We start from the raw sequence: 23,820 nt of genomic DNA on the forward strand, positions 1-23,820 counted from the left end.
CCAAGCTAAGAAGCTGATGTTTTTCTCCCAGGCTTGGGAAACAGCTGAATGGCTGAGCTGTGATTTTGAAATCCACTGGAACCACGAAAAGGCCCTTTTCTGTGCAGGAGAAGCAGAAAAAACACTGGCTGCTGGGGGGATCATGGGGGTGAAATTCAAGGCCAGAGCCAGGGAGGAAGACTGGGGTTTGGAAGGGGACAAGAGCCAGAAAGGCCACCACACAGAGACACAGGGTGTTGTGGGCAGACTATGAAGAGACACCCTGGGACAAAAGCACTAGAGGGGCAGGGAGTGGGGGTCCCCCACTGTGCCAGCATGCCACACTGCCATGCTATTTGGACACAGCACAGTGACAAAGGCCTCCCTTGGTCCAGCATCTCCTGGAAGAGCCCCTCCTGAGGAAGGACCCCTCCCATACAAGGATGAGATGTTTCCCTTTTCCTGGAAGCCCTCACTCCTTAGAGCCAATTGGGTCCTGGAGCCCAGACTGAGAAGAGGACTCGGGTTTGGTAAAGTCCACAGGGTCTCCACATACGGCTGTTCCCACTGTGACAGAGCACTTGGGTGCTCAAGCTGGGTAATAGCACATTGCCATTAGTACTTCCGGCATTTTCAGAAGCGTTATTTTAGCTGGTCCTCCTAAGGAGGACTCCGAGTCCCATTTTACAGATGAGTAAGCTGAGACTCAGAGAAGATAAAGACCTCACCCATATCCCATAGTAAATCTCAGAGCTAGGATGGAAATGCTGTGTTCTAGATGTCAAGTTCAGGCCCTCATCTGAGAAGGCAAAGGACCGTTATCAAGGAAGTGCTTAGAGAACAGATCAAGAAACGCAGGATAGATTATAACCAGATCATGTAGCTCCTCGGTGGCTGAACAGCATACCTCCAAGACCAACTAGAGAAATGAGGTCCGTCTGGGACAAGGGCTCCAGTGGGGGACCACAACACTCCATCCCACGCAATCCCTTATCATTCGCGTGGACGGCAACCACAGCCAACAGGGGTCTAGGAGGCAGAACCAAGATGCGGAATGCATGATCATAATTCAACACGATCTTCACAGCCAAACAATAGACGGAACCTACCAAATGACAAGTCTACTACGTAACGACGATAAACGCAAAATCCCACACCAAGGGTCGAAAATCCAATCATGAAGTCTGAGCTGGGGGAATCCTGTCTGGACAGCAGTTTGGACAAGGAAGTGAGTCCAGCTCTGGGGAGAACACTGATGCGTGGACCCAGGTTCCAGGGCATGTAACCTGACAGGTAAAGAGACAAGAGAGAGTGATAGAGGAAGGACTGATAGAAATGGTCACCTTCTAAATCTGCCCAAAAGTTGGGGTGCCTGGGTGGCTCAGTCGGTTAAGCGTCTACTTCCAGCTCAGGTCATGATCTCAGTGTCCTGGGATTGAGACCCCGCATCACACTCCCTGCTTAGCAGGGACTGTGTTTCTCCCTCTGCCTCTGTCCACCCTGCTCCTTGTCACTCCCCCATCATGTGCGCTCTCTCTCAAATAAATAAAATCTTTATAAATAAACAAATAAATCTGCCCAAAAGTGGACTGTGTGAGCTGTCCTCAGATATTGAGAGAAAGAGCACGCGGAAGAGAAAATCAGCTTGCTCTGTGCACCTAGGGAGGGTCGAATTTGGGATTAGTAAAATTTTGCCCTTTATATATAACTATTAGAGATCCTACAGCATCAATGTTCCAGAAGTGCCTTTCACATTTAAATTTCTCTGCTTCAATTTCCTCCTCTGTGAAATGGGGCCAATAATAATAACAGTAATAATACCTTCTGCATGGTATTTAATTAGTGCATTTAATGCACTAATTAACACATTTAATTAGTGACTACATGTAAATACTTAGAATCCGTGCCCAGAACATCACTGTTACAGCAGTGTCTGCTACTAGCATTCCCTTTTTTTTTTTAAGATTTTATTTATTTATTTTAGAGAGAGAGAACATGAGCAGGGGGAGGGGCAGAGGAAAAGAGAGAAGCAGTCTTCCTGCTGAGTGTGGGCCAAACAGGGGCTTGACCCCGGGGCTCAACCCCAGGACCCCAAGATCATGACCTGAGCCAAAGTCAGACACTTTAACTCAGATACCTCTGCTATTAGTATTCTTATTGCTGTTCCCTAACTGGTACCTTCCTGAACCCAGAGGGAGTTCCTCTGGTTGCGTGTGGTCCCCCTTTGTATCCCTGGCATTCTACGGTGGCACACAGTAGGTATCCACACATTCTTGTTGACATTTAGAGATGAACCGTCCTTCCCAGTGGGTGTTGAACTGAGGTTGCTCAAAAATAGTGCTCTGGGGCACCTGGGTGGCTCAGTGGGTTAAGCCTCTGCCTTCAGCTCAGGTCATGATCTCAGGGTCCTGGGATGGAGCCCAGATTCGGGCTCTCTGCTCGGCGGGGAGCCTGCTTCCCCCTCTCTCTCTGCCTGCCTCTCTGCCCACTTGTGAGCTCTCTCTCTCAGTCAAATAAGTAAATAATTTTTTTTAAAAACTTTAAAAAAAAAATAGCGCTCTGGCAGGGATGTGTGGGCGTGGTCGCTGGTGACAATCCCCACAAGCAGTGTGGGTCCAGCAGTGGGACACCCTAAGATTCTGTAATATCCATCTCCTCGTTTCCAAGGGCCCCCCGGCCAGGACAGCTGTCTGGCCAGGGAGGACCAGGGATCACCTGCCCACACATTTTTCAAACGGGGAACAGAGAGATGCTCCCCATTACAGCCCTCCTCCCTGTGAGAAGGTTTCTAGGACCATTCCTACCTGGTCATCCTGCCTTCCCTGGGACATGCAAAAGGCCCTGGCCAACCTTGATGAAAATGGTGCTCGATTTCCTGGGCTAAAATTATATCTTGAGTCAATTTTCATAAAATGCATTGACAGATTTAGGTGCTGGAAGCTGGAGCTTTCTCAGAAGGCATTTAAAATGACCCAAACAGTTAAAATCAGCTGAAACCCCACAGCCAGGGGCTGAGAGAAGAGCTTTCATCCCTCCGTAGCCTGTGCAAACCCCGGGGTCTGGACCTTGCCTGCAGAAACTGCCATGCCCGCACTCGACTCCTCCTGGTCACAGGCTGATTACCTCTCGGCCAAGGTTCTGCTAACAGACGTTTTGCAATGAACTAACAGGTGGGAGCCGGTTCCTGTGTACGAACAAAAGCAGTCTTCCACCCCAGGGGTAGTTCCAGAGATGGATTCTGGATTTTGCTTTAAATTTTCCATTCCTGATACTGTCCTCTGTGGGTCGTAGAGAGAATCAGGCAAAGAAACAGGGCCCCAATATGTCTGAGTGAATCTTCCCTTCTCCAGAAAGAGCTGGAAGCCTGAGTTCAGCCACCGTCACCCCTGAAGGCTGTGCATGGCATTGACTGTCCATGGGGCTGGGACCCTCCTGCTCTGACTAACATTCTGACCCCATGGTCCCAGTTGTCCTCAGCCCGACAGCCGCCAGCTCCCTCAGGTCGCCTCTTCCTCTCTGTTGCCCTACCTCGCTCATCTGCTCACTGTCCCTTCTGGACTGTCCCTTTTTGTCCCTCTGGATCCACTGGCTTGTCCACCCTGCCCTGTGCCCAGGAGGGAGACCCTCCGCTGGGGCTCCCAGTGGGGTTTATACCAGGGGGAGGCACCGGCAGGAGAGCAGAGGGTAGAAAGAGAGTGAGGTTGCCCGGGCTCACCTTGGGAGGTCCCCCCAGGATTCCAGGAACCTCGGCCTCCGCAGACTTCCTCAGGCCTGGAGTAGTAATGGCTTTCTACTGTTGCCAGCCTGGTGATTTTTCACCCCTGATGGCTTCCTTAAACCCTGAGCTCTCCTTCATAAATAGCCCCTTATTACTTCACCCAGCTACCCAGGCGCTGGACTGACCTGCTCCTTTTGGGTCCCCCCTCCGTGCCGTCTCTCCTGCCACCAGCTGTGCTGCTGGGCCCCCAGCTTCCCTGCCTTGCGTTTCATCACATGTGATTTGTGATAGTCCAACAAGCTATCAAAGTGCTTTGGCTAAACATGGCGTGCTGGCCAGAACGTTCTCTCCCGTGAACCCCCCTCTTACTCTCACTGATACTTCTCTGCTCCCTGTTTCCTCTGTTAGGATTATTCGCACAGGTGACTCTCCCCTTCCAGGCAGCAAACTCCAGGGCCAGCTCACATTTTTGGTGAAGCTCTGTTCTTTTGACTACCTCCCTCTTTCCCCACTGCACCTGGTATGTTGCCTGGGACACATCAGTGCTTACTGTTGCAAATATCGACCTATTGGGGGAGTGACTGGGAGGCCCCAAACATTCTGGATGACGCAAGCAATGCGATTTACCGAGCAATGACTACACATCAGCCATCTTCCATCCATCGTCTTGTTTCGCCCTCGCCACAGGAGTACCAGGGCAGTGTTATCCCCATATTACATATGGGGAAACTGAGGCACAGTGAGGGTAAGCAACTTGCTCCAGATTCCACCTCCAAAAAGGGCTAGAGCCAGCAGCGAGGCCTCCTGCCTTTCGTCCACTCTGCCCCAATGCTGCAGGTGGTGATGACGTCACGGGGACAGTCAGGGACCCTGACCTGAATGGGGACAATTATGACATTACTGAATGTCATTAATGGCCAACGGAGCAGTGCCTTCTGAAGAGGCCCTTCCAGACTTTCCTGAATGAATCACTCCGACATTAGCACACTGCTGCTTTCTATGAAGCTTGGCCAAAAGGCCTCAAAAGTAATTAGTTCACTTAAGTAGGCTAAATGTTTCCTCAGCAATCTGGTTTCCACTTTAATTGGCTCAGAGTCTTGGAGAAGGTGAAAAAGTAAACTTTAGCCCGGCCTCTGTGGAAATATTTCCCATACATTTTATGGATAAAATTCCCCCCCTCTGGCCACTTGCTCCTGCCATGCCTGGGGGTAAGGGGTGGTGATGGGGTAAGGACAGGTGATGCTCTGGCCAAGCCACCAACAAGGAAGATGAGGTTACTAAAGTCTGGGTTACTGAAGCTTTACTGGCTATTCTCATTCTGGTCGTGTCATCTGGGAGGGACTCCCCAGGCTCTTGGCAGAGCTTGGAAGCCCCGCTAAAGAGCTGGGACTGGATTCAAAACGGAGAGGAGTCACTGAAGCTTTCCAGGCAAGGCAATCTCCTAACTGAATGCTCACGTTGGTCGGAAACCAAATGAAGGCCGGGGTAGATGAGACAGGGCACCAGCGGCTATATCCAGTCTTAGGCCACCACCGGAGGTGTTTTTTGTTGGGCCTGGACTCCCTTTGTCTCCCACTCAGACTGGGGCTCCCTGAGGGCAGGGCTGTGTCTCCTGTCTCCCCGCTCAGACTAGGTTGTTCCCTGAGGCAGGGCTATGTCTCCCCTTCAGACTGGGGTTTGCTGAGGGCACAGCTTTGTCCCCGCCTCAGACTGGGGCTCCCTGAGGCAAGAGCATATCTCTCCCTCAGCCTGGTTTACAGAGGGCAGGAAATTTCCCCTCCACCATGCCTCTTCCTACAATTTGCAGAGATAAAACTGCATATTCTTCTCGCCTTACTACCCTTCCCAAGGGCCTAGATGCTGCATTTCAAAACACATCAGGTGGGATGTCTCCAGAGTCAGACAAACAGACAACGAGGGACAGGCGATGTTTCTGGGGTGGGGAAGGGATCACCTACCTCCCGCCACTGCTTGTTCTCCATCCCTTGAGTATACATAACACATACTGTGGGGAGACGAGAAAAAGAGGGTTAAAACCGCAGGCCAAGAAGAAGGTGGGTGCTCCAGATGGGGAGGTCTCTGGAGGGGAAGGGCACCTCAGGAGACTCTGGCCTGGGTAGCACTGTTGAGTCTGGAGTTGGGGGGGTCAGCTTGGAGAAGGGGGCCTAGAATATAGAAGGGGACCCTCCTCTCGAAGGACCTTCGTGGAGGGGGTTGAGGGCCATTCACATCTAGGCCAGAACATGATGGAGGGCATGTGGAGGACTGAGTTGCAGAGATGTGGCGGGAGAGAGCATCTGAAACCCAAATCAGTCATCCTTTTAGAGCCCAAGGCAACCTCATGAAGCCTATTACTATCATCAGCCCCATTCCACAGATGGGTAAACTGAGGCTCCAAGGAGGCCAACGACCCGTCAAAGGTCAGAGAGTTGAATGGCATTGCTCAGGGCTAGATCCCTGGACTCAAAAATCAGTGCTCGTCAACTCCCCAGACCACAGCCAGCTGGGGCTCTGAAATGTACTGCGTTTTGGGACTGAGAACTTCTGGCCCCCAGACACCCTGACCCCCGCAAACCCCCCTGGTTGGGCTGAATTTTCACAGGTTCCTGCGGCCTGGGAAGGGTCAGAGCCCCAGTTCTCCTTCTCCAGACAGTATCAGTGAGACAATAAACAGCCTGGATGGGCCCGGAATGGGGCCTAGTGCCTCATTAGAGCTCAGGAAGGGCTCAAGTGTGTCACTACCATCCGTCACCATGTCATTGCTGTTGTTGTTACTGTTATTAGTGTCAGAGCAGGACTTACGTGGGTCAGACTTGGAAAACATGTCTTTGTCCAAGAGATTCCTAAAAGAGGGGGAGAGAGGAAGAGTTAGCACAGCCAGGGGAGAGAAGGGTCTCAGGGGAGTCAGACCCGGGGTGAGACCCAGAGACCGCCTCAGGTCTGGCCGCAGGCAAAACAGGAAGAAAAGACTCCTTGGGCACACATCTCTTGGGTGCTCATTAAAGCAGGCACAGAGCGGGCCCTGGAGGCCCCTCAGCCCTGCTTCCTGAGGAGTGTGGCTGTCCACTCCTACCCCCCAACCCGTGCCATGCACTCTGGGTACCCCATATCCCACAGGACATCACTCTCGAGCCACATCTCCATCTGCCCAATGGCTTAGCCTGTTCTAGAAATTCCCCTCGTATGACATCTCTACTTCTCAAAAAAAAAAAAAAAAAAAAAAGTAAAATAAGCAAACAAAACTTAGCCACTTAGTGTCCCACAATTCCCTGCGGGCTCTAGGTAGAGCCAGTTTATTGCATCTGTCACCTATGTTGGTAGATGAGCCAGTGAAGCCTCCCACGGGATGCAGACTCATTGGAACGGGGTCCTTCCGTGGTCAAGGCCAAGGCCGGAAGCTAACACGTGGTCCTGATCATCAGACTTGGAAGCATGGCAGCGGGATGATGGACACGTTGAGGGACTGAGAGGTGTTGAAGAGGGGGCCCGCTGCTCCTGCTCTGCTTCCATGTGATCACGGCCCCAGCTCTTGAACCCCAGGGACGGGTCAAGCACGTAGCTAAGCGTTCTGCAAGTACTAGCTCCCAGTTCTCAACAATCCTGCAAGGTCAGTACAGGGCAGGCATCATCCCATCTGCTGCTGTCACGAAGCAACACAGCCCACTGGAAATTCAGTTTCAGGCTGGGAAGTGACTCCACTTCTCTGAATGTCTGTTTCTTCATCGTACAATGGCGCCAGTCCTAAAGATTGTGGACTCCCTACCCTATCTCCTCAGCCCTTCTAGTTCCTGGACACACCCAGGGTTTCCTCCTATGCGGCTTCTCTCCAGAGGGCTCTTTCTGGCAAGCCAGCTGCAAATACCAGGAAGTTTATCTGCCCCCGGGGGCAGGAGCTGGGGGATAAGTACCCAGTTTCTTGTGGCTTTCCCCACCCCTGCCCGGGGTCGGGCATATCTGGCAGTATCCTCCACTCTCTTGCTCGGCAATCTTCCAGAAGGACGGAGCTCCAGAGGCCCAGAGGGAGACCTGCTCATCAAAGACCCTTGTGGACTCATGTACCACCCCAGCCCTAAAGGGGACTTCCTATGAGCTCTCCCACCTGTGCGAGTTACCTCTGGGCAGAGTAAGCTCTGCCCAGAGGTCCCCAAGGGTCTTCTTCCTCCTCCCTCCACTTCACATGAACCCCTTTCTCAGAAAGAAGAAAAAATTCTCACTAGTCTGTGTGTCTTCCTGACCACCAAACTCCAACTGTCAGAGCTGGACGGAATGCTCTGGATCATCTGTTTCATCATCTCCCAGAGAAGGGGGAGACTAAGGCCCAGGGAATGGCAGGGAACAAACAGAGGTAGAGCCAGAAAGATCTATAAGGAGTCCTTATTCTGGCTCCCTCACCAGAGCCATCAAGAGTGACAGCCTATAGGGCAGTTTGACCCCACAGTCAATTCCTGCCCCCCATCCTGAGGTGGGAGCCAACGACCGGCTGATGGGCAGACATATGCAGTCGCCACCTGCTGCTGGGGAGACCCCGATCCTGTTTACAAATCACCCCAGCTTCAGTCCCCAAGATTCCCAGCGGTGTCTCTGAGAGTGGGGATCCCCAGATCCCCAACCTCTGTTCCACTCTCTTCTTTCAGGGGTCTCTTCCCAAAAGGCAGCCACCCCCAGCTAGCCCTCCGTGACCCCAAGACACACACCCCCTCTGCTGGTCTCCACCACTCCTGCACCAGACCTGCTCCCAGCCAGCTGTCACTTTGGAAACCATCTGATAAAACTCCCAGGCCCCTGCAGGGAGCAGCAGATGAAATGACAGGCAAGGTGGCTGAAGGGGTGGGTACGGGGTGGGGGTGGGGGTGCAGGGACAGGTAAGATACCACTTTTACATATGCTCAGTCACACCGAAGAGGGCTGACCCATCCTCCTCCTGCAGGATGCTAGGTTAGGGGACAGAAGTGCCTGTCTTGCTTTCAGTAAAGGACAAAATGCCTTCACCCCAAAGAGGAACCTCTATTCTGGTGAAACCTGAGGCAGGGTGAGGAGCTGGAAGTAATAAAGAAGGGGGGGGTGGGAATTTATTAAAGAGAGTGCCGGGGTTTATCTTTGTATTCTATAATGAAATTCTATAATTGCTCAAAAGCTTAGAACACTCAAGCTGGAAGGAACCTCCGAGGTCACCTTTTCCAATTCTTTTATAAGTCAGGAATGTGAGACTCGGGGCACCTGGGTGGCTCCGTCAGTTAAGCGGCTGCCTTTGGCTCAGGTCATGATCCCAGGGTCCTGGGATCGAGTCCTACTTCAGGCTCCCCGCTCGGCTGGGGGCCTGCTTCTCTCTCTGCCTGCCCTTCCCCCTGCTTGTGCTCTCTCTGACAAAAATAAAATAAAGTAAAATATTTAAAAAAAAAAAAAAAAGGAATAGGAGACTCAGAGAGAGTCTCTGACTTCTCCAGGGTCTGGCTCTGGAACTCAGGTTTTGTCACGTTCAGGCTAGTGAGACCCTGGATTTCAAACTCTGTGTGTGTGTACGTGTGAGAGAGAGAGAGACAGAGAAACAGAAGAGGACTGACAGAGAGACAGAGGGAGAAGGAGAGAAGGGGTCCTAGCTTCAAAGAGAAGCAGGCAGGGATTTCCCTGGCTCTGCCCACCCTCCCAGCTGGGCGAGAGGGACACATCTGGAATGAGAAATAGAACAAGCCACGTAGCTTCAGTGGCTCCCTGCCCCATGGCCTCAGGCCTCTCACTGGGTCCTGTGGCTTGGGTTAGCCTGCCACGGCCCCTGAGGAGGACGAAGACCCCGGTCCCTCCGCCCTGCTGAGATGATCCTCATCATCCTTCCAGACTCATTCTAATCTATCCTCCTCCATTCTGCCTGCCCTGAAGAGGCCCTGATCACCAACCATCTCTCCTCCCCTTGGCCGAGCTCTCTTTGGCCTGTAGTACACAACCCCCTGACTGGTAGGATCCCATGTCCCTACTCAACACACCCTGGGCTGCAAAATGAGGGGTGTGTCAATCTCTCACACCGGCTGGGTGCTCCTCCATGCTAGGGAGCTCTGCTGCGGGCCAGCCCTGCACCTGACTCAGAGCTGGGTGGGGGCGGGGCCGGTGGACTGGCCCACGGGATGGATGAAGGAAGACCAAAGGAATGGCCACATGGCAGAGGGAGGTTCTTGTCTCTCCACCTGCATGGTGTCCGATCGCGTTCAGCAACAGCCCCTGATGGCTAAGTGCCTGGGTTCACATCCCCACTCTGGCCAAATGACTCGGCTTCCTTGTGCCTCAGTTTCCCTGTCGGTAAAGTAGGGCTAACACAGTTCCTCTCATCAGGACTGCTCTGGAGCATCTGCGCAAAGTGGGGCTGTTCAGAGCGCTGGTCATCCCTGGCTTGGTGCTGAGCAGGGCAGTCTCCCTCATGGGGGGTGCTCAGATTCCCTTGGTGAGAAAGGACACACAGGGATGGGTAACACAAGCCACCTCTGCCCTCACCTGTCCAAAGAAGCCCCCCCTCCAGCGCATATGCCCCCAGAACCCCACTGCGAGTCTGTGCTGAATCACCCCACTGGCCAACAGCAGCCCTGCTCACCTCAGCCTCAGGCTCCTCCTTGGTCTCCTGTCCTCTCCCCTGCTCAGCTTTGAGGGCCTTCTGCCCCTTTGCCTAAGTCCCTGTGTCCTAGACCCCTCTCTGTTCCCTTACTTCACACTTGCCCCTCTCTGGGCCTCACCCCAGTGCCTGTCCTACCTGAAGCCCCATGGCCCGCTGAGCCTATTCTCGTGGCCTTGGGATGATGGCTTCCCCCCTCCAGAGCAATGGGCCCCTCACTTCCTGGGACTCGCCCCTGTCCCTCCTTGTAAAAAGACAGATCCTTGGTTGGGCCCCATGCCAAGGGCCCAGTTTTGCAGGTCTGGACGAGGCCCTGGAAGTCAGGTTTCAACTAACTTCTCCACCATACACACCCACCTTCATCCCACACACACCCAAACACATCATGCTTCTGATGGCAGCCGTCTTGAGGACCTCAGTTTCCCCCACTGCAACAATGTACACACACGCAGCACCTGAAAGTTCTTCCGTGACCCTCACCCTGACACACTGAGGACTCCCGGGCTGAGAGACAGTGGGTGAATTTCCCACAGACACACACCAGTAAGAAGCCGAGGGGAAGGAAACCAGGTCTTCTGGCCCGAAGCAGGGCCCCAACCACAGGGCACAGACACATCAGACCTAAGTGCTTTTTCTCCACTTTCTGTCTTTGGAGAGCTCAAAGAGAATTTTTTTCCAACAGGCAAATGTATTTTTTCCCCAAAAGAGCATAAAACCCTTCAGCTGTCCGCACAGCAGCCTGGAGCTTAGCTTCTTTTGTTCCTTAAATCAAGGCTGGGGAACAGAGCCCAGGGCCCCTTTCCTCCTTGCTTTCCCCCAAGGAATCATTTTTCAATTCAATGGCAGCAAAAAAACAACCATGCACTGGGGGTTGAGGTCAGAAGTCTCCAGGGCCCCAGCAAAGGGAGAAAGCAGTGGAAAGGTTATAATAAGACCTCTTTGTTGGTGCTAAAGGAGGGAGCCTGAGGGTCCCACACTCCCGTCTGGGAGGCTTACAAGAGTAGGGAGTAAAGGCTGGGACTCTCCAGTCAGAGACAGGAGGAGATATGGCCGTGTCCTCAGGGAGCTGCAGTCTGAGGGGGGAGACAGAGCCCTGCCTTCAGGGAGCCCTAGTCTGAGGGGGGAGACACAACCCTGCCTTCAGGGAGCCCCAGTCTGAGGGGGGAGACATAGCCCTGCCCACAGAGCAGTTCAACCTCAAATGCCCTGCCGACACCACAGGCAGGCAAAGAGCATGGGAGCAGGGGACATGAATCGCAGATATGGTCTGCACCAAGTCCTTTGTTGGGTACTTAACCCTTGACACCCCATTTACCCTATGTATCGATGACAGGAGGTAGGCATCACCTCATTCTAGAGGCCAGGAAGCTGGGGCTGAAAGGTGTGCACCGTACCATCCAACTTGTGGGGGAACATGAACATGAACATGAACTCTGAAGCCCAAACCCATCCAGAGGTGCCCATGGGATGTGTCTGCATTTCCAAACCCAGGCTCTCCCAAAACTCCCATTCCAACCAGCAGCACCCCTTCCCATTCTTACTCTCCCGTGTCCTGCCCCCGGCCTCATCAGGGCTGCTTCCAAAGGGAATGGCTGCAGAGAGGAACTGGAGGGCTGTCCATCCCTTCCTGCCCTGCTCTCCACCCAGACACACAGAAGCCATCCACGAAAAGGAGGGAGCTGGGGAGGAAAGGGATGTTGGCGCCCAGCCCCTGGCACTCGCCCATCTCCCCTTTCAGATCCGGCTCCTCACCCACAAGCTCTGTCTCCCTGCCAAGCCACCTCACCAAGGTCTAAAAAGCAATTTGCACATGGTTTCAAGAGCTCTCCTCCCTGAGGCTATTTGCATTATTATTATTATTATTAATTACTGCAACAATCATCCCTCCCATGCCACGTGGCGGAAGGAAGAGCGCATGAGCTCTGGCCTCAGATGCATCCACGCTGAGTCCCCCCCGCATGGCCACATGGTAGCACTGTGACCCTTGACAAGCTACTGAACCTCAGTTTCCTCATCAGTCCATGGGGTCATGTCCCTGCCTTCCGCCATTGTGAAAGCAATAGCTTAAAACAGAAATGCAGGAAGTCTGTTGGATTCCTCTCACCCTTATGCCCCCTCCTGTCCTAACCATCAAGTCTTAACGGTGTCTCCTTCAAAAACACATTCCAAATCTGTCCACTCTTCCCCACACCACCATCACCATTGTCTCTCCCTTGGGTGCTGCAGTGGCTTCCGGCCTAGCAACAGTCTTCAACTCCTGCCTCTCCCCACCCTAGCCTACCCGCCAACAGCCATTCTCTTCACAGCAACCAGAGAAAGTTTTTTAGAAAATGAATCAGATCAGGGTGCCTGGGTGGCACAGTTGGTTAGGTATCCGACTCTTGGTTTCAGCTCAGGTCATGATCTCGGGGTCTTGGGATGGAGCCCAGCATGGAGTCTGCTTGGGACCCTCTCTCATTCTCCCTCTGCCCCTTCCCCACCTCTCTCTCTCTCTCAAATAAATAAATAAATCTTTAAAAAAGAAAGAAGGAAAATGAGTCAGATCGCGTTACTCCTGTTTAACAACCCGAACCCCGAAATGCTGTTAGGATATCAGACTCCTTAGCATGGGTCACAAGGCCGTGACCCATACACCCCCTCCACACCGCTCCCCCAGCCCCCCCGTTTCCTCTCTAACCTCATTCTCCTTCCCTTCCCTGTCTCACACTACTCCAGCCACAGTAGTCTCCCTGCAGTTTTGCAAGCATTACCAAGGCCTTTTCTGCTACAGGGCCTTTGCACTTGATGTTTTCCCTATCTGAATCACCTTCCCTCCAGATCCTCCCCCAGCTGACTTTCTCATCCTTTGGATCTCAGCTCAATGTCACCTGCTTGTCCTGTCTAAAGTGTCCCCATCAACCCCAAACTTACTTGCAGAGCACCTGTCCCTATCAGACATTATTGACTTAATTTTTTTAAAAAAAGTATGTATTTGTTATATTACCCCACCACACCATTGTGAGTTCTCTGAGATGGTCTGTGTGTCTTGTTCACCACTATATCCTCGGCACTTCAAACTGTGAAGATTCTCAATAGCAAATAAGGATCAGTATTAACTACTGAAGGAATGAATGTATCAGTAGCGTTTATTCAGTTATTGGTACCTATTGTCATTATTAATTTTATTTAGCACACTCCAGTTTATATAACACTTCACAAATATAATCTCTTTTGTCTTCATAACAACCTTATAGAATGTGGACAGGACCAATATTTCCCCCCATTCTACAGATCGAGACTGAGGCAGAAGAAATAATGACCTGGCCAAGATTTTAGAGAGGATAAGCCAGGAATCACATTGACTTTCAGTGTCCTGCCCAGGATTCTTCAGTGTCCAAAGGCATATAGCTCTCCTACTGGGACCTTTAGGCACTGTGCTAGGTCATCAGAAGTGAGTAATAGTAGAGAACAGAGGTACCCTGCAATGCTTTGTTCATGAATGTTTGCCAAATTATCACACTAAGTTTTTAGTGGTTTTTTTCTTGCCCAGGAAACAGGAAGAGAGGTAGTCAGGGATCTAGCCAAGCTATGCTTGGAAAATAAGTCCCTGGTCACCTAACATGGGCTGTCAACTGACCACAGAAAAATCTGAAGAGCTAGTCCTCAGAGACACCAAACTCTAGGCCCCTCATACCCCCAGGGAGCTCAGGTAGCCTATGGATCCCTTTGAAATTCTCCTGTGGCAGAGGCCACGGCTGTCCACCCAGCAAGCATGCCTCACTCTCTTCCCACTAACAGAATCTACATTGGTTCAAGTGTCTGGTGAAAACACTCAAAGTCCTAGAGGCTACGTTCCTGTCCCTTGTTGCTATCCACTGAATTGTGTACCTCCTAAAATTTATATATTGAAACTCTAATCCCCAATGTCACAGTATTTGGAGACGTGGCCTTTGGAAGGTAATTAGGATAATTTAAGGTCAGGAGGGTGAGGCCCTCATGATGGGATTAGTGCCCTTACAAGGAAAGACACCAGAGAGCTTACTCTTTCTTTCTCTGTCATGGAATAGCACAGTGAGAAGGCGGCTATCTGAAGCCAGGAAGACAGTCTCCCCAGAGCCTAACTATGCTGACACCTTGGTCTCAGACTTCTGTCCCTGAGAACAGTGGGAAATAAATTTCTGTTGTTTAAGCCACTCATTCTATGGTGTTTTGTTATGGCAGCCCTTGCTAATGAATATGTTAGTCTAGGTGGACATGAGACCTGGCTTCAGCCACTGAAATAGAAGGGCAAGTGTGGTGAGAGATTTTGGGAGGGAGTATATGTTTCAGATAAAAAGAACTTGTCAAAGAGAGGGCTTTGGCCTCTGTCTTGCTTCCTACCTTTGTTGTTATTCTTGTTTGTTTGGGGTTTTAAAAGATTTTATTTATTTATTTATCTAGAGAGAGAGAGAGAACATGTGTAGGGGGCAACAGAGGGAGAAGCAGACTCCCCACACCCACTGAGCAGGAGCCCAAAGCAGGACTCAATGCCAAGACCCTAGGATCATGACCTGAACCAAAAGCAGATGCTTAACCCACTGAGCCACCCAGTCACACTCCTTGCTTCCTATCTTTGGATGTGGTTGTGATGCCTGGAACAGAGGCAGCCATTTTGTAAGAAAGAGGTCCACCATTTGGGGTGATGGTAGAGTAGAAATATAGCTAGCTGGGTCCTTGACAGCAAAGTGAGCTGACAAACTCACACCGAGACAATCTACCACCAAACTCACTGTGATCTGAGAAAAATAAATATATTTTGGGTTCGAGCCACTATTTCTGATATCTATAGCCAAAGCATTCCTAGCTGAACCTGACTCCTCTGTGCTCCAAAGCTTTCCAGTCTTATTCCCCTTACCTCCTCCCCACCCTCTCTTCCCAATGGTAGGTCACCTCTACCAATGGCCTTGGGTCTAAGCAGGGAGAATTGTGAGCTGGGAGAGAAGGGATGGTATGCTACATGAAAGCTGGCTGCCCTCCCATGACTCTCTGGTCTCTGCTCCCTGGGGATTTCTCCAGTTCTGGATTTGCCACCCAGAGCCAGAGGCCATCACTGAGCAAGGAAGTCCTCTCCCATCCCTGGAGAGAGAACACCAACTCTTTGGTGACAACTACTATCGTTGGTACCCAGGCCCCTACCATGACCCTCATGGAGACCCAACCCCCAACCTCAAGAAGCCCTCAAGACTTTGAAGTCTGAGGAAACTGGATTTGGGGCCCTTTCTCCAAAATATGCTAACTGTAACTTTGGGCAGGTCCCTTAACCTCTCTGAGCTCTGGTTTCCTAATCAGCAAAAAAGGGAAAATACCACTCACTACCTTATGCGATTGTTGATTGTCGATTGTGGTCAGGTTAAAAAGATGCAGTAACTGCAGGAAAGCAGAAATCTAAGATGGTGCTGGAGAGTTCTACCCTCCCACCCCCATACAAATCTGCATAATCCCCTCCCCTTGAGTGTGGGTGGGACCTGCTAATAGGATGGACACTCACTCCTGTGATTACTGTTACTTAGAAAGGATCCTGTCATGGCAGACTGGGGAGCCTCTCCTAACGGCTCTCAAGAAGGAAGCTGCCATGTTTTGAGAGGCCCACATGGCTAGGATCTGAGGGCGGCCTCTAGGAGCTGAGAACCTTCCCGATCCAACCACAAGCAAGAAAACAGGACTTACATCTCACAGCTGCGAGGAATTGGATTCTGCCAACCATCTAAATGAGCTTGGCTTGGGCCCTGAGCCTCAGACTGGGATCACAGCCCCTGGCAGACACCTTGCTTTCAGCGTAGGGGGACCCTGAGCAGAAAGGCCAGATATTCTTCTGACCCACTGAAGCCGTGAGATTATAAATGGCTGTTGCTTTAAGCCACTAGCTTTGTGGTAATGTAGTGGCAATTGGAAATTAACATCATAATCTCAGTTTGAACCAAATTGCTAATCAAGTAGGTCAAAAACAGCTGAATATAGGAAACTGCATATGGTTCAGCCTAATACAGATGTAAAGTGCCTAGCATGTAGTGAGCACTCAGTAAAGCCCACTGTTTCCATTCCCCCGGTTCAACTAAGGAGGGCTTTGGAATATTCAGTGGCTGGATGGACCTTTTTTTCCTAGCTCTGGTTTTGACACCTGTCACGAAGCGCCCAGGCTCTTCCTTCCCCAAAGCCACCCTCCCCAAGCCTGTCAGAAGAAAGCATTCAGAGCCCATTCACACCCCCTTCTGAGAGGCCCAGGGCACAGCTCCTGAGCTAGGCTGCCTCTCAGGCCCCAGGGCAGCAAACCGCCAACCTGAACAGACAGCTAAAAATATCTTGGGGGCAGAGATGACAGCTGCCCACCAGCCCCACCCACTGGCAGGGACAGGGCAGCTGCTTGAGGGATCCCAGCAGGGCCCAGCAACTGCCCGCCTCCGGACCCTCTCGCCTCCTCGACCGACCTCCCGATGGATCTCAGGAGCCCCACCATGTGAAACTATGCACCCCTTCTTCCAGCAGGACCCCGTGGAAGTGCAAAGGTTTCCTGTTACATAAAAAATGCAAATCACTCTTTCTAAGCCATACTCTGCTGGTCCAGATCCCTGTATAGAGAGACCTAAAAAACAGTGAGGACTTTGGGGAACGGGACGCTGGATAGCTAGAGTTCTGACTGGGTCTGGCGGGGAGGCTAAGAGTCAGGAGAGGTCTGGAACAGAGGGCCAGAGGGAGGAGAAGCTTGAGGCTCACATTTTCTACAATGTCTGCTGGTATGTGGTTCCACAAACCATCTATCCTACTCACTCCCAAAAAACCCCTCAGAAAATCTAAATGTGCACAATATGTCAAATATATCTCAATAAAGCTGGGGCGGAGGGGCAAACAAGAATCTCTCAATGGATCAGATCTCTAGGACCCACACAAACCTTGGGACCCAGCTAGAAAGACAGATTTTTTTTTTTTAATTTACTTTCAGGTGTCAAATAATAGGCAAATTACCACTGGTGGATGAATCCACTTCACCCTCATCACTGTGATAAGAATTAGTGTGCATCTTTTACAGATGAGGAAACTGAGGCACAGATTAAGTCATTTATGCAATGTCTCAAGGACAGGGCTGGGATTTGAACCCAGGTAGACAGACCCCACAGCCCACATTCCTAACCATTGAGCCTAACCACCAGAAGCTTTACAATATTTGACCCTGAATCTACCAAAGTTGTTAACAACCACTGTTTGGGAGTGGACTATATAGATCAGCCCAAGAAATACTCTACCCAAAGCAGGGACACAAATATGTCCCATCCCACAGTGTCATGTGCTTTTAGCAGAGGTTTGGCTGCACTGGGGCTCAGACTGTGCCCCTCTACCAGGCAGCTGGGCTCAGCTAGGAGTGCTGTAGGCTAGGCATGGTGGGGGGTTGGGTCTTCTCCGAGGCAAGTGCAGAGATAGCCTCCTGGGGCTGCAGGGGGTGGCAGGCACTTCCTAAGAAGCAGAGCACAGCAGGATGGTAACTGGCTCCCAGAAATGCTAGTTTCCAGTTACCTGAAATGTTGGGCCCCCTCAACCCCAGCTACCCATTCTAGAGCCCCCTGGAGTTCTCACCCCACCAACCCCTCTGCCTGCCTTACTATTTCCTGCCCAACCAGAATGTGTCACTTGGATGTCCAGGGCAGGGCACCCCTTAGCCTCCTCTCCTGGGACCCTGTCAGGATCATGGGATACAGTGGAGGAAGACTTATGACCATGGAGCGTAGAATACGCTGAAGAAAGCCATTCTGTGCAGCCCTCCCTCCTCCCCATGCTCCTCTTCGCCCCTCCCCCTTTTCCTTCTCTCTCTCTCTCTCTCTCTCATTCTCTCTCTCTTCTAGAACCTAGGTAGTTGGGCCTTATTGAGGCAAAGAGATGGATTTACAAACTCAAGCCCATGCAAACTGTTTTCTTGTCTCCCCTCTATTCCAGGTGACTCCTGCCTCCTCATTCTTCCTCCCAGAACCCACTTCCCACCCCTGTGGCTTTCAGGAGAACCCCCGAGTCAGGTCCTCCTCAGGCTGATGGGTCACGTCTCTTGAGAGGGAAGAGATCCCGGGCTTGATCCCAAACCACTTTCCCCAGGCATTCGGAGGCATCCATAGGTACTTCTTGAGCAAAAGGTTTGAGTCCTTCGGACACCTCCACTTTCAGAGAGCAAACAGGAGGGGCCAAGCACTACTGCCTTACAGGAATCATCGTAACCACTTACTGAGCACCTACTACATGCCAAGCTAGTGCAAAGCAGTGTGCTGGGTGCTTCTTGACCCTCGATTCCTGGAAGTTGACTCCTCCAAAAGTATTTGTTGAGAATATATGCCAACCACTCTTCTAAGCATGGGAGCTCCTTCAGCAAGTAAGATTCTCGAATGCAGGTTCATTGTGTGCCCTTGTCAAATGGGGGCGATGGAGACTAAAAGTTTGTTGCAAAGGGTGAAGCAGCATCCATTTCAAGGTGTCAGACCCTGAAGCCACTGTGCCATGCGCTCTCTGCCTTGTCTCCTCTCCACTACAGTGGAGGGCTTGTGGGTTAGAGCCAGGGTAGGGATCCCTACCTCAAACGCTTATTTTGTACAGTTGTTTTGGGGGAGGAGGGATGAAGTCTACATCGCCTTCAGAGGCTGAGCACTCGATCTCTGAGTAACACCCCTGACCCCCGGCTGAGGACTCAGGACCCAGAGGACACAGAAGACTATGTGATTCGGTCTGGGTGTCTCATGGGTGAGAAAGATGGCTGGCAGTGGGGGGCATGAGGCTAGGGTTTTCAGGATGGGGGGAACACGAACTGGTGGAGATGAAGGAGGGGTGAAATCAGGATGGGGAATTGGCTGCTCAGAGCTCCGCGGTGACAAGGATCCAGAGGACAGCTCTGACAGGAGCCTGACAAGCTCGGAGGGAGCATCGGGTGTGTGCTCCACAGGGGAGGGAAGGCAGGCCCTGGCAACTGTTGATGGCTGAGGAGGTGAGATGGGAGCTAATGGGCCATCAGGAATCTCCCAGCAGCGCAATGCAAGATGCAAATGGTGTCGGGTGATAATTCTGATAGGGATGTGCAGGACCACGGCAGAGACATGTGGGAGCTATCACAGAAGACCCAGGAAGGGCCCAGCATGGGTGGGGGTGGGGGGGCTGTGGTCCACCTCACTTGCCCTCACTCCCACTCACCCTCAAATCCCCTCAGTCCCTCCCTTTCTCACACATCAGCCCAGTACCTCTGGCTCGGTTTACACGCCCCGCCCCCAACACACACACACACACACACACACATAGCAGTGCCACAACTTTGGAAAAGAGGGTTGGGAGGCTGTGAAGGTGAATGGAGGGTCTGAACAGAGAGGGACCTGGGCAAAAATGAGGTGGGCGATTTGGAACAAATGTACAGCCAGGACTAGGGAAATGCTGTTGGTCACCTGAGAGGGGAGGAATGGCATCTCCAGGGGAATGTCAAGGGGACTATGCCTGGGCCATAGTACCCCTCCCAGCCCCAGCCAGGTAGTGACCATAGGCCAGCCCAAGGCCATGACTGAACTAGAGAAAAATCCCCCTTCTCCACCAGTACCCACTTACTGCTTGGGGCAGCCTTCTCAGATAGGAGAAACAGGGGGAGATACCCCCAAAGTCTGTAACGTGACTGAGGATTTGGGGGTGGTAGCCCACAAAAACACACCTCCCTACTCCCCTACTGGACTCTCAAATTCCACACTCAGTGTTGTAGTCCTTTCGCTTAAGATTTTGTACCGAAGTTATTGTTGTTGTTGTTTTTTAATGATGCCCCTTGAAGTTATTATCAGTTATCCACACCTCAGTATGAATGAATCAATCTGATCCCTTTCCACGAGTCAGTTTTGCTGTTGGAGGTGAAGAAAAGCTTTAAATCTTGGGGTCTAGGACAGTGGATGGGCGGGGAGGAGAGGAAGGTGTTGGGGCAGACGAGCAGGAAGAAGAGAGGAGAGAAGGGCACAAAAGGCAGAGAAGCTGGTTATGCCTGGGAAGGATGGGGCAAATCACTCACTTCTCCATTTGGGGAGGAGTTGATCAGAAATAGCCTGGGATAGCCCTGCACTACCTCCTTCTCCTTCCTCGGGCGTCTGGACCCTTGTTCCTGTGTCTGCATTTCTCCTCTCCGCAGCCGCCTGGAGTCCAAACTTTCCGTGATACGACCCCAAGCCTGCCTTCCTATTCCGCCGTCACCACCCATGGCTGGGCAGGGGCTCCCGCTGGACAGGCAAGGGGGCGTCCTGGAGGCAAGGACACTCTGAAAGGGGGCGCGCGAGGGTAGAGGGTCGGCGCGGCGGGGGCCGCGGGGCTCCGGGTCCAGGGGCGGGGCAGGGGGACCCGGCCAGCGGGCGGCTCACCTGCAGGACACGGTGATCTCCACCTTGGTGGCCGGGATGCTGCCCGCCAAGGAGTCGAACTCGCTCAGCGACGCCATGTCCTCGGGCTGCTCCATCGCCCACCGCGCCCCCCACCCCCAATTAGTCAATCCCTGCGCGATTCACGCCTCCTCCAAAGCGGCTGAAACCCTGGGCTCTCCCCCAACTCCGGAGCCGGCGCTGGGCGGCAAAGGGAGGAGAGAGGAGCGCGAAGAGGGGGCGTGGGAAGTGAGAGAGGGAAGGGGGGGCGGAGGGAGCGGGGGCCGCGGATAGAGAGGGGGTGCGGGTGACGCGACGAGGAGGCTGGGGGGCCGGCAGAGAGGGGCCAGGTGCCCAGGGAGCTGGGGCGCAGCGGAGAGAGGCGGAGGGGCGCGGAGAGAGGGCAGCGGGAGGGACGCGCGGAGTCGTGGGGACGGGTATGGGGAGAGGGGCGTGCAGCTTCGGGTGGGGACCGAAGGCGTGAGGGAGAGGGAAGAGGGAAGAGGGGCGTGGGGGGCCGGATCCGGCGCCGGCGGCGGGGGTGGCCGGACGCCGGCAGCGCGGAGCCCGGAGCGCCGAGGCTGCGCCGCCTCTCTCTGGAGCTCGGCGCGGGCGGCAGCGGGGCCGGGGACCCGGTGCGAGCGCCACGTCCTCGGCTCGGGCTCGGGCTCGGGCTCCGGGGCGCCCGGGCTGCGGGAAAATCAAATCTGCCCGAAACCGCCTCCTCCCGCCAGCTGGGGCGGGTTGCGTGCCGGGTCCGCGAGCGCCGGAGGGGGCGCCCGCAGGGGCCGGGGCGGGGCTGCGGGCGGGGTCTGCGCACGGGTGTGAGTGTGTCTGTGTGAGCGTGAGTCTCTGTGTGTGCGTGTGTGTGCGTGTGTGTGCGCGTGTGTGCGCGCGTGGCGGGCGTGGGGACGCGGCTCCAGATGCTGGGAGCCTGGGGGGTGGTGACACCCAGAGACGGTCCGGGCGGTGAGCGGCTCCCTCTGCGCCCACCCCCAGCCCCTCAGGGGTTTCCGACTGGAAGAGAGAGGGGGTTTTGAGAACCAGGGGGTGTCTGTTTGAGAAGGGTCAGTGCGGGGCTAGGTGGGAGCGATGTGCGCAAAAGAGACATCACCCCCCAAGAGGTTTGGGGGTGCTCTTTGCCGAGGGTGCGCCCAACCAGGGGTGGGGGTGGCAGGTGTCAGCCTATAAACAGAATCACATCTCTTCTGGAGGGGTGTGGGGACCACTCCAATGGCCCGAGGGGCCTCCTCGGTTTCCCGGGGAGGGCCGCTAGGCCTAGGCAGGGTCTGTGCACAGGCGCTCTCCTCCATCCTCCTCTGGCTCCCGCGGGGCCTGGCCACCCGGAGCCAGCCACATAAGCCACACGTCAGCTCCCTCCCCATCCCCGGCCAGTCGTGACCACACAGCTGAGCCAGCCCCTGGGGTCTAGAAGCTTCCTCCACCAGACTGAGAGGGTGGCCGGATTAACCTGGGCTCCTATCCAACCAGCACCGAGTAGGTGCCTGCTGTGTACTGGGCTCTGATCCCTCTCCTGGGAGCGAGGGGACAGTAGAGGCACCTCTCAGGTACCCCCAACTCCCAACCAAGTCCTTCATGGCCTCAAGGCGGGACAGGCCCCACCCTGCCTCAGCAAGGCCCTTCCAGACCCGGGGGACGCCGCTCTCCGTGGAGTCTCCCCGGGGGCTGCACGCATAAACTCGTCTCCAGAAAATCCCCCGCAGCCCCTCCTCAGTCCCCGTGCAAGCTTTGCTGAGATGGAGCCCCTTTTACTGTGCCCACCGCCTGACACCGGCGGGAGGAGGGGACACCCCCCCCCCTCCCCGCGGCCGAGAGCCTAAGGCTGGACCCGGAAAAGCCACGCCCTCTGGTCCATGCCTTCAGCCGCTGGCTGAGATTCTGCTGTTTGAAGTCAATTCTCAGAACATGAGAAACAGCCAGAGTCAAAGATGAATATAAGAGCATATTCCTTGGCCTAGGCTCAGTGTTTCCCGTTTACCCACGGCTTGGGTTGAACTGGACTGATTCTCCCACCCGGGACTGACACCAAGGGGGCAGAGGGGCAGCCCCGAGTCTGAAGGCCCCACTCTCGGTTTGAGCCTGTGGCCCTATCTCCGCAGAGAATAATTCCGGCCTCCTCTCCTGAGAGATGCAATTCTGGGCTTGGAATTTCTATGCCCTCCACCCTCCCACCCCCCACATACCTCTCCTAGACGATTTTCCAGACATACTTGTGGAATATGTTATCTGTTCATTCCAGCAGTACTTACTGAAGACCTACTGTGTGCCTGGCCCACTGCCAGGGCCACTTGGGAAACTTCTTGATTACCACTGTTCAATTTTCAGAGCCTACCCTTCTTAGATTCCATGCTTCATTTTGTTTTTTTAAAGATATTATTCCCATACCATACAATTCACCATTTTAAAGTATACAGTTCAGTGGTTTTAGTATATCTCACAATGACTATATATGATTTTAAATTCTCAAAAAATAATTACAGGTGTGAGGCATTACTATCTGCATTTAATAAATAAGGAAGCTAGTGGCCAGGGAGGCTAACGAACTTGCCCATGAACCTCCAGTTGGGAACTGGTAGAGTGTGAATTTGAACCCTGGTCGTTGGAACCCAAATTTGACTGCCTCTTGGGATGGGGCCAGATGATGGTCTTAAAAACTGTCTACGAAATGAGGGACCTACTCCCAACCATAGGGAGCCACTAAAGGTTGTCCAGCAGGTGAGTAGTGAGACTGAAGTTCTATCATGTTACCTTGCAATGTGACAGCAACTGGGAGAGCAGCCCCAGGGCCTCTTTCTCGAAGGATTCTCTTCTTGTCTGTTTCTCTCCATTCCCTCTCAGTCATTGCATTTCCACTGCTGGGTTTTGGCAAAACATTGTTTCGGGTACCTGTCCTGTGCCAGGAGCTGTCCTAGGCTCCAAGAATATAGAGGCAAGAAAGACTTTGAGTCTAAAGACTAAAGGCTAGTAGGGGTCCCAGGACTTGCAGACATTTAAGCCACAGTGCAGCATGAGGGGTGTTGTTGAGGGAGGTATAAAGGCCCTGGGAATGGAAAAGAGTGGCCAACAGTTCTGCCTCAGTAGTGGGAACAAGGGATGGTCAGGGGAAACTGCAAAAAGAGGTGATCTGGGGATTCCCCGGGGGACTC

General features: G+C 53.2%; 1 protein-coding gene across 4 annotated transcripts in view; it reads right to left on the minus strand.

Moving 5' to 3' along the window:
* Positions 1–20,751, minus strand: part of CPNE5 (copine 5) — a gene marked incomplete at its 5' end in the record, with an annotated part of 88,244 nt that extends 67,493 nt beyond the window's left edge. For 3 of the 4 annotated variants that reach the window (XM_080806522.1, XM_080806521.1, XM_080806520.1), the window contains 3 exons: positions 5,656–5,702; positions 6,500–6,540; positions 20,657–20,751. In XM_080806522.1, coding sequence (XP_080662648.1) covers positions 5,656–5,702; positions 6,500–6,540; positions 20,657–20,751 — 183 coding nt within the window. Of the gene's footprint in view, positions 1–5,651; positions 5,703–6,499; positions 6,541–20,656 lie in introns of all 4 variants that reach the window. The other variant, XM_080806519.1, reaches the window with a different exon arrangement.
* Between the last annotated feature and the right edge of the window lie 3,069 nt (positions 20,752–23,820).

This window comes from Martes martes (assembly GCF_963455335.1).
Source record: "Martes martes genome assembly, chromosome: 6".
Classification (NCBI taxonomy): Eukaryota; Metazoa; Chordata; class Mammalia; order Carnivora; family Mustelidae; genus Martes; species Martes martes.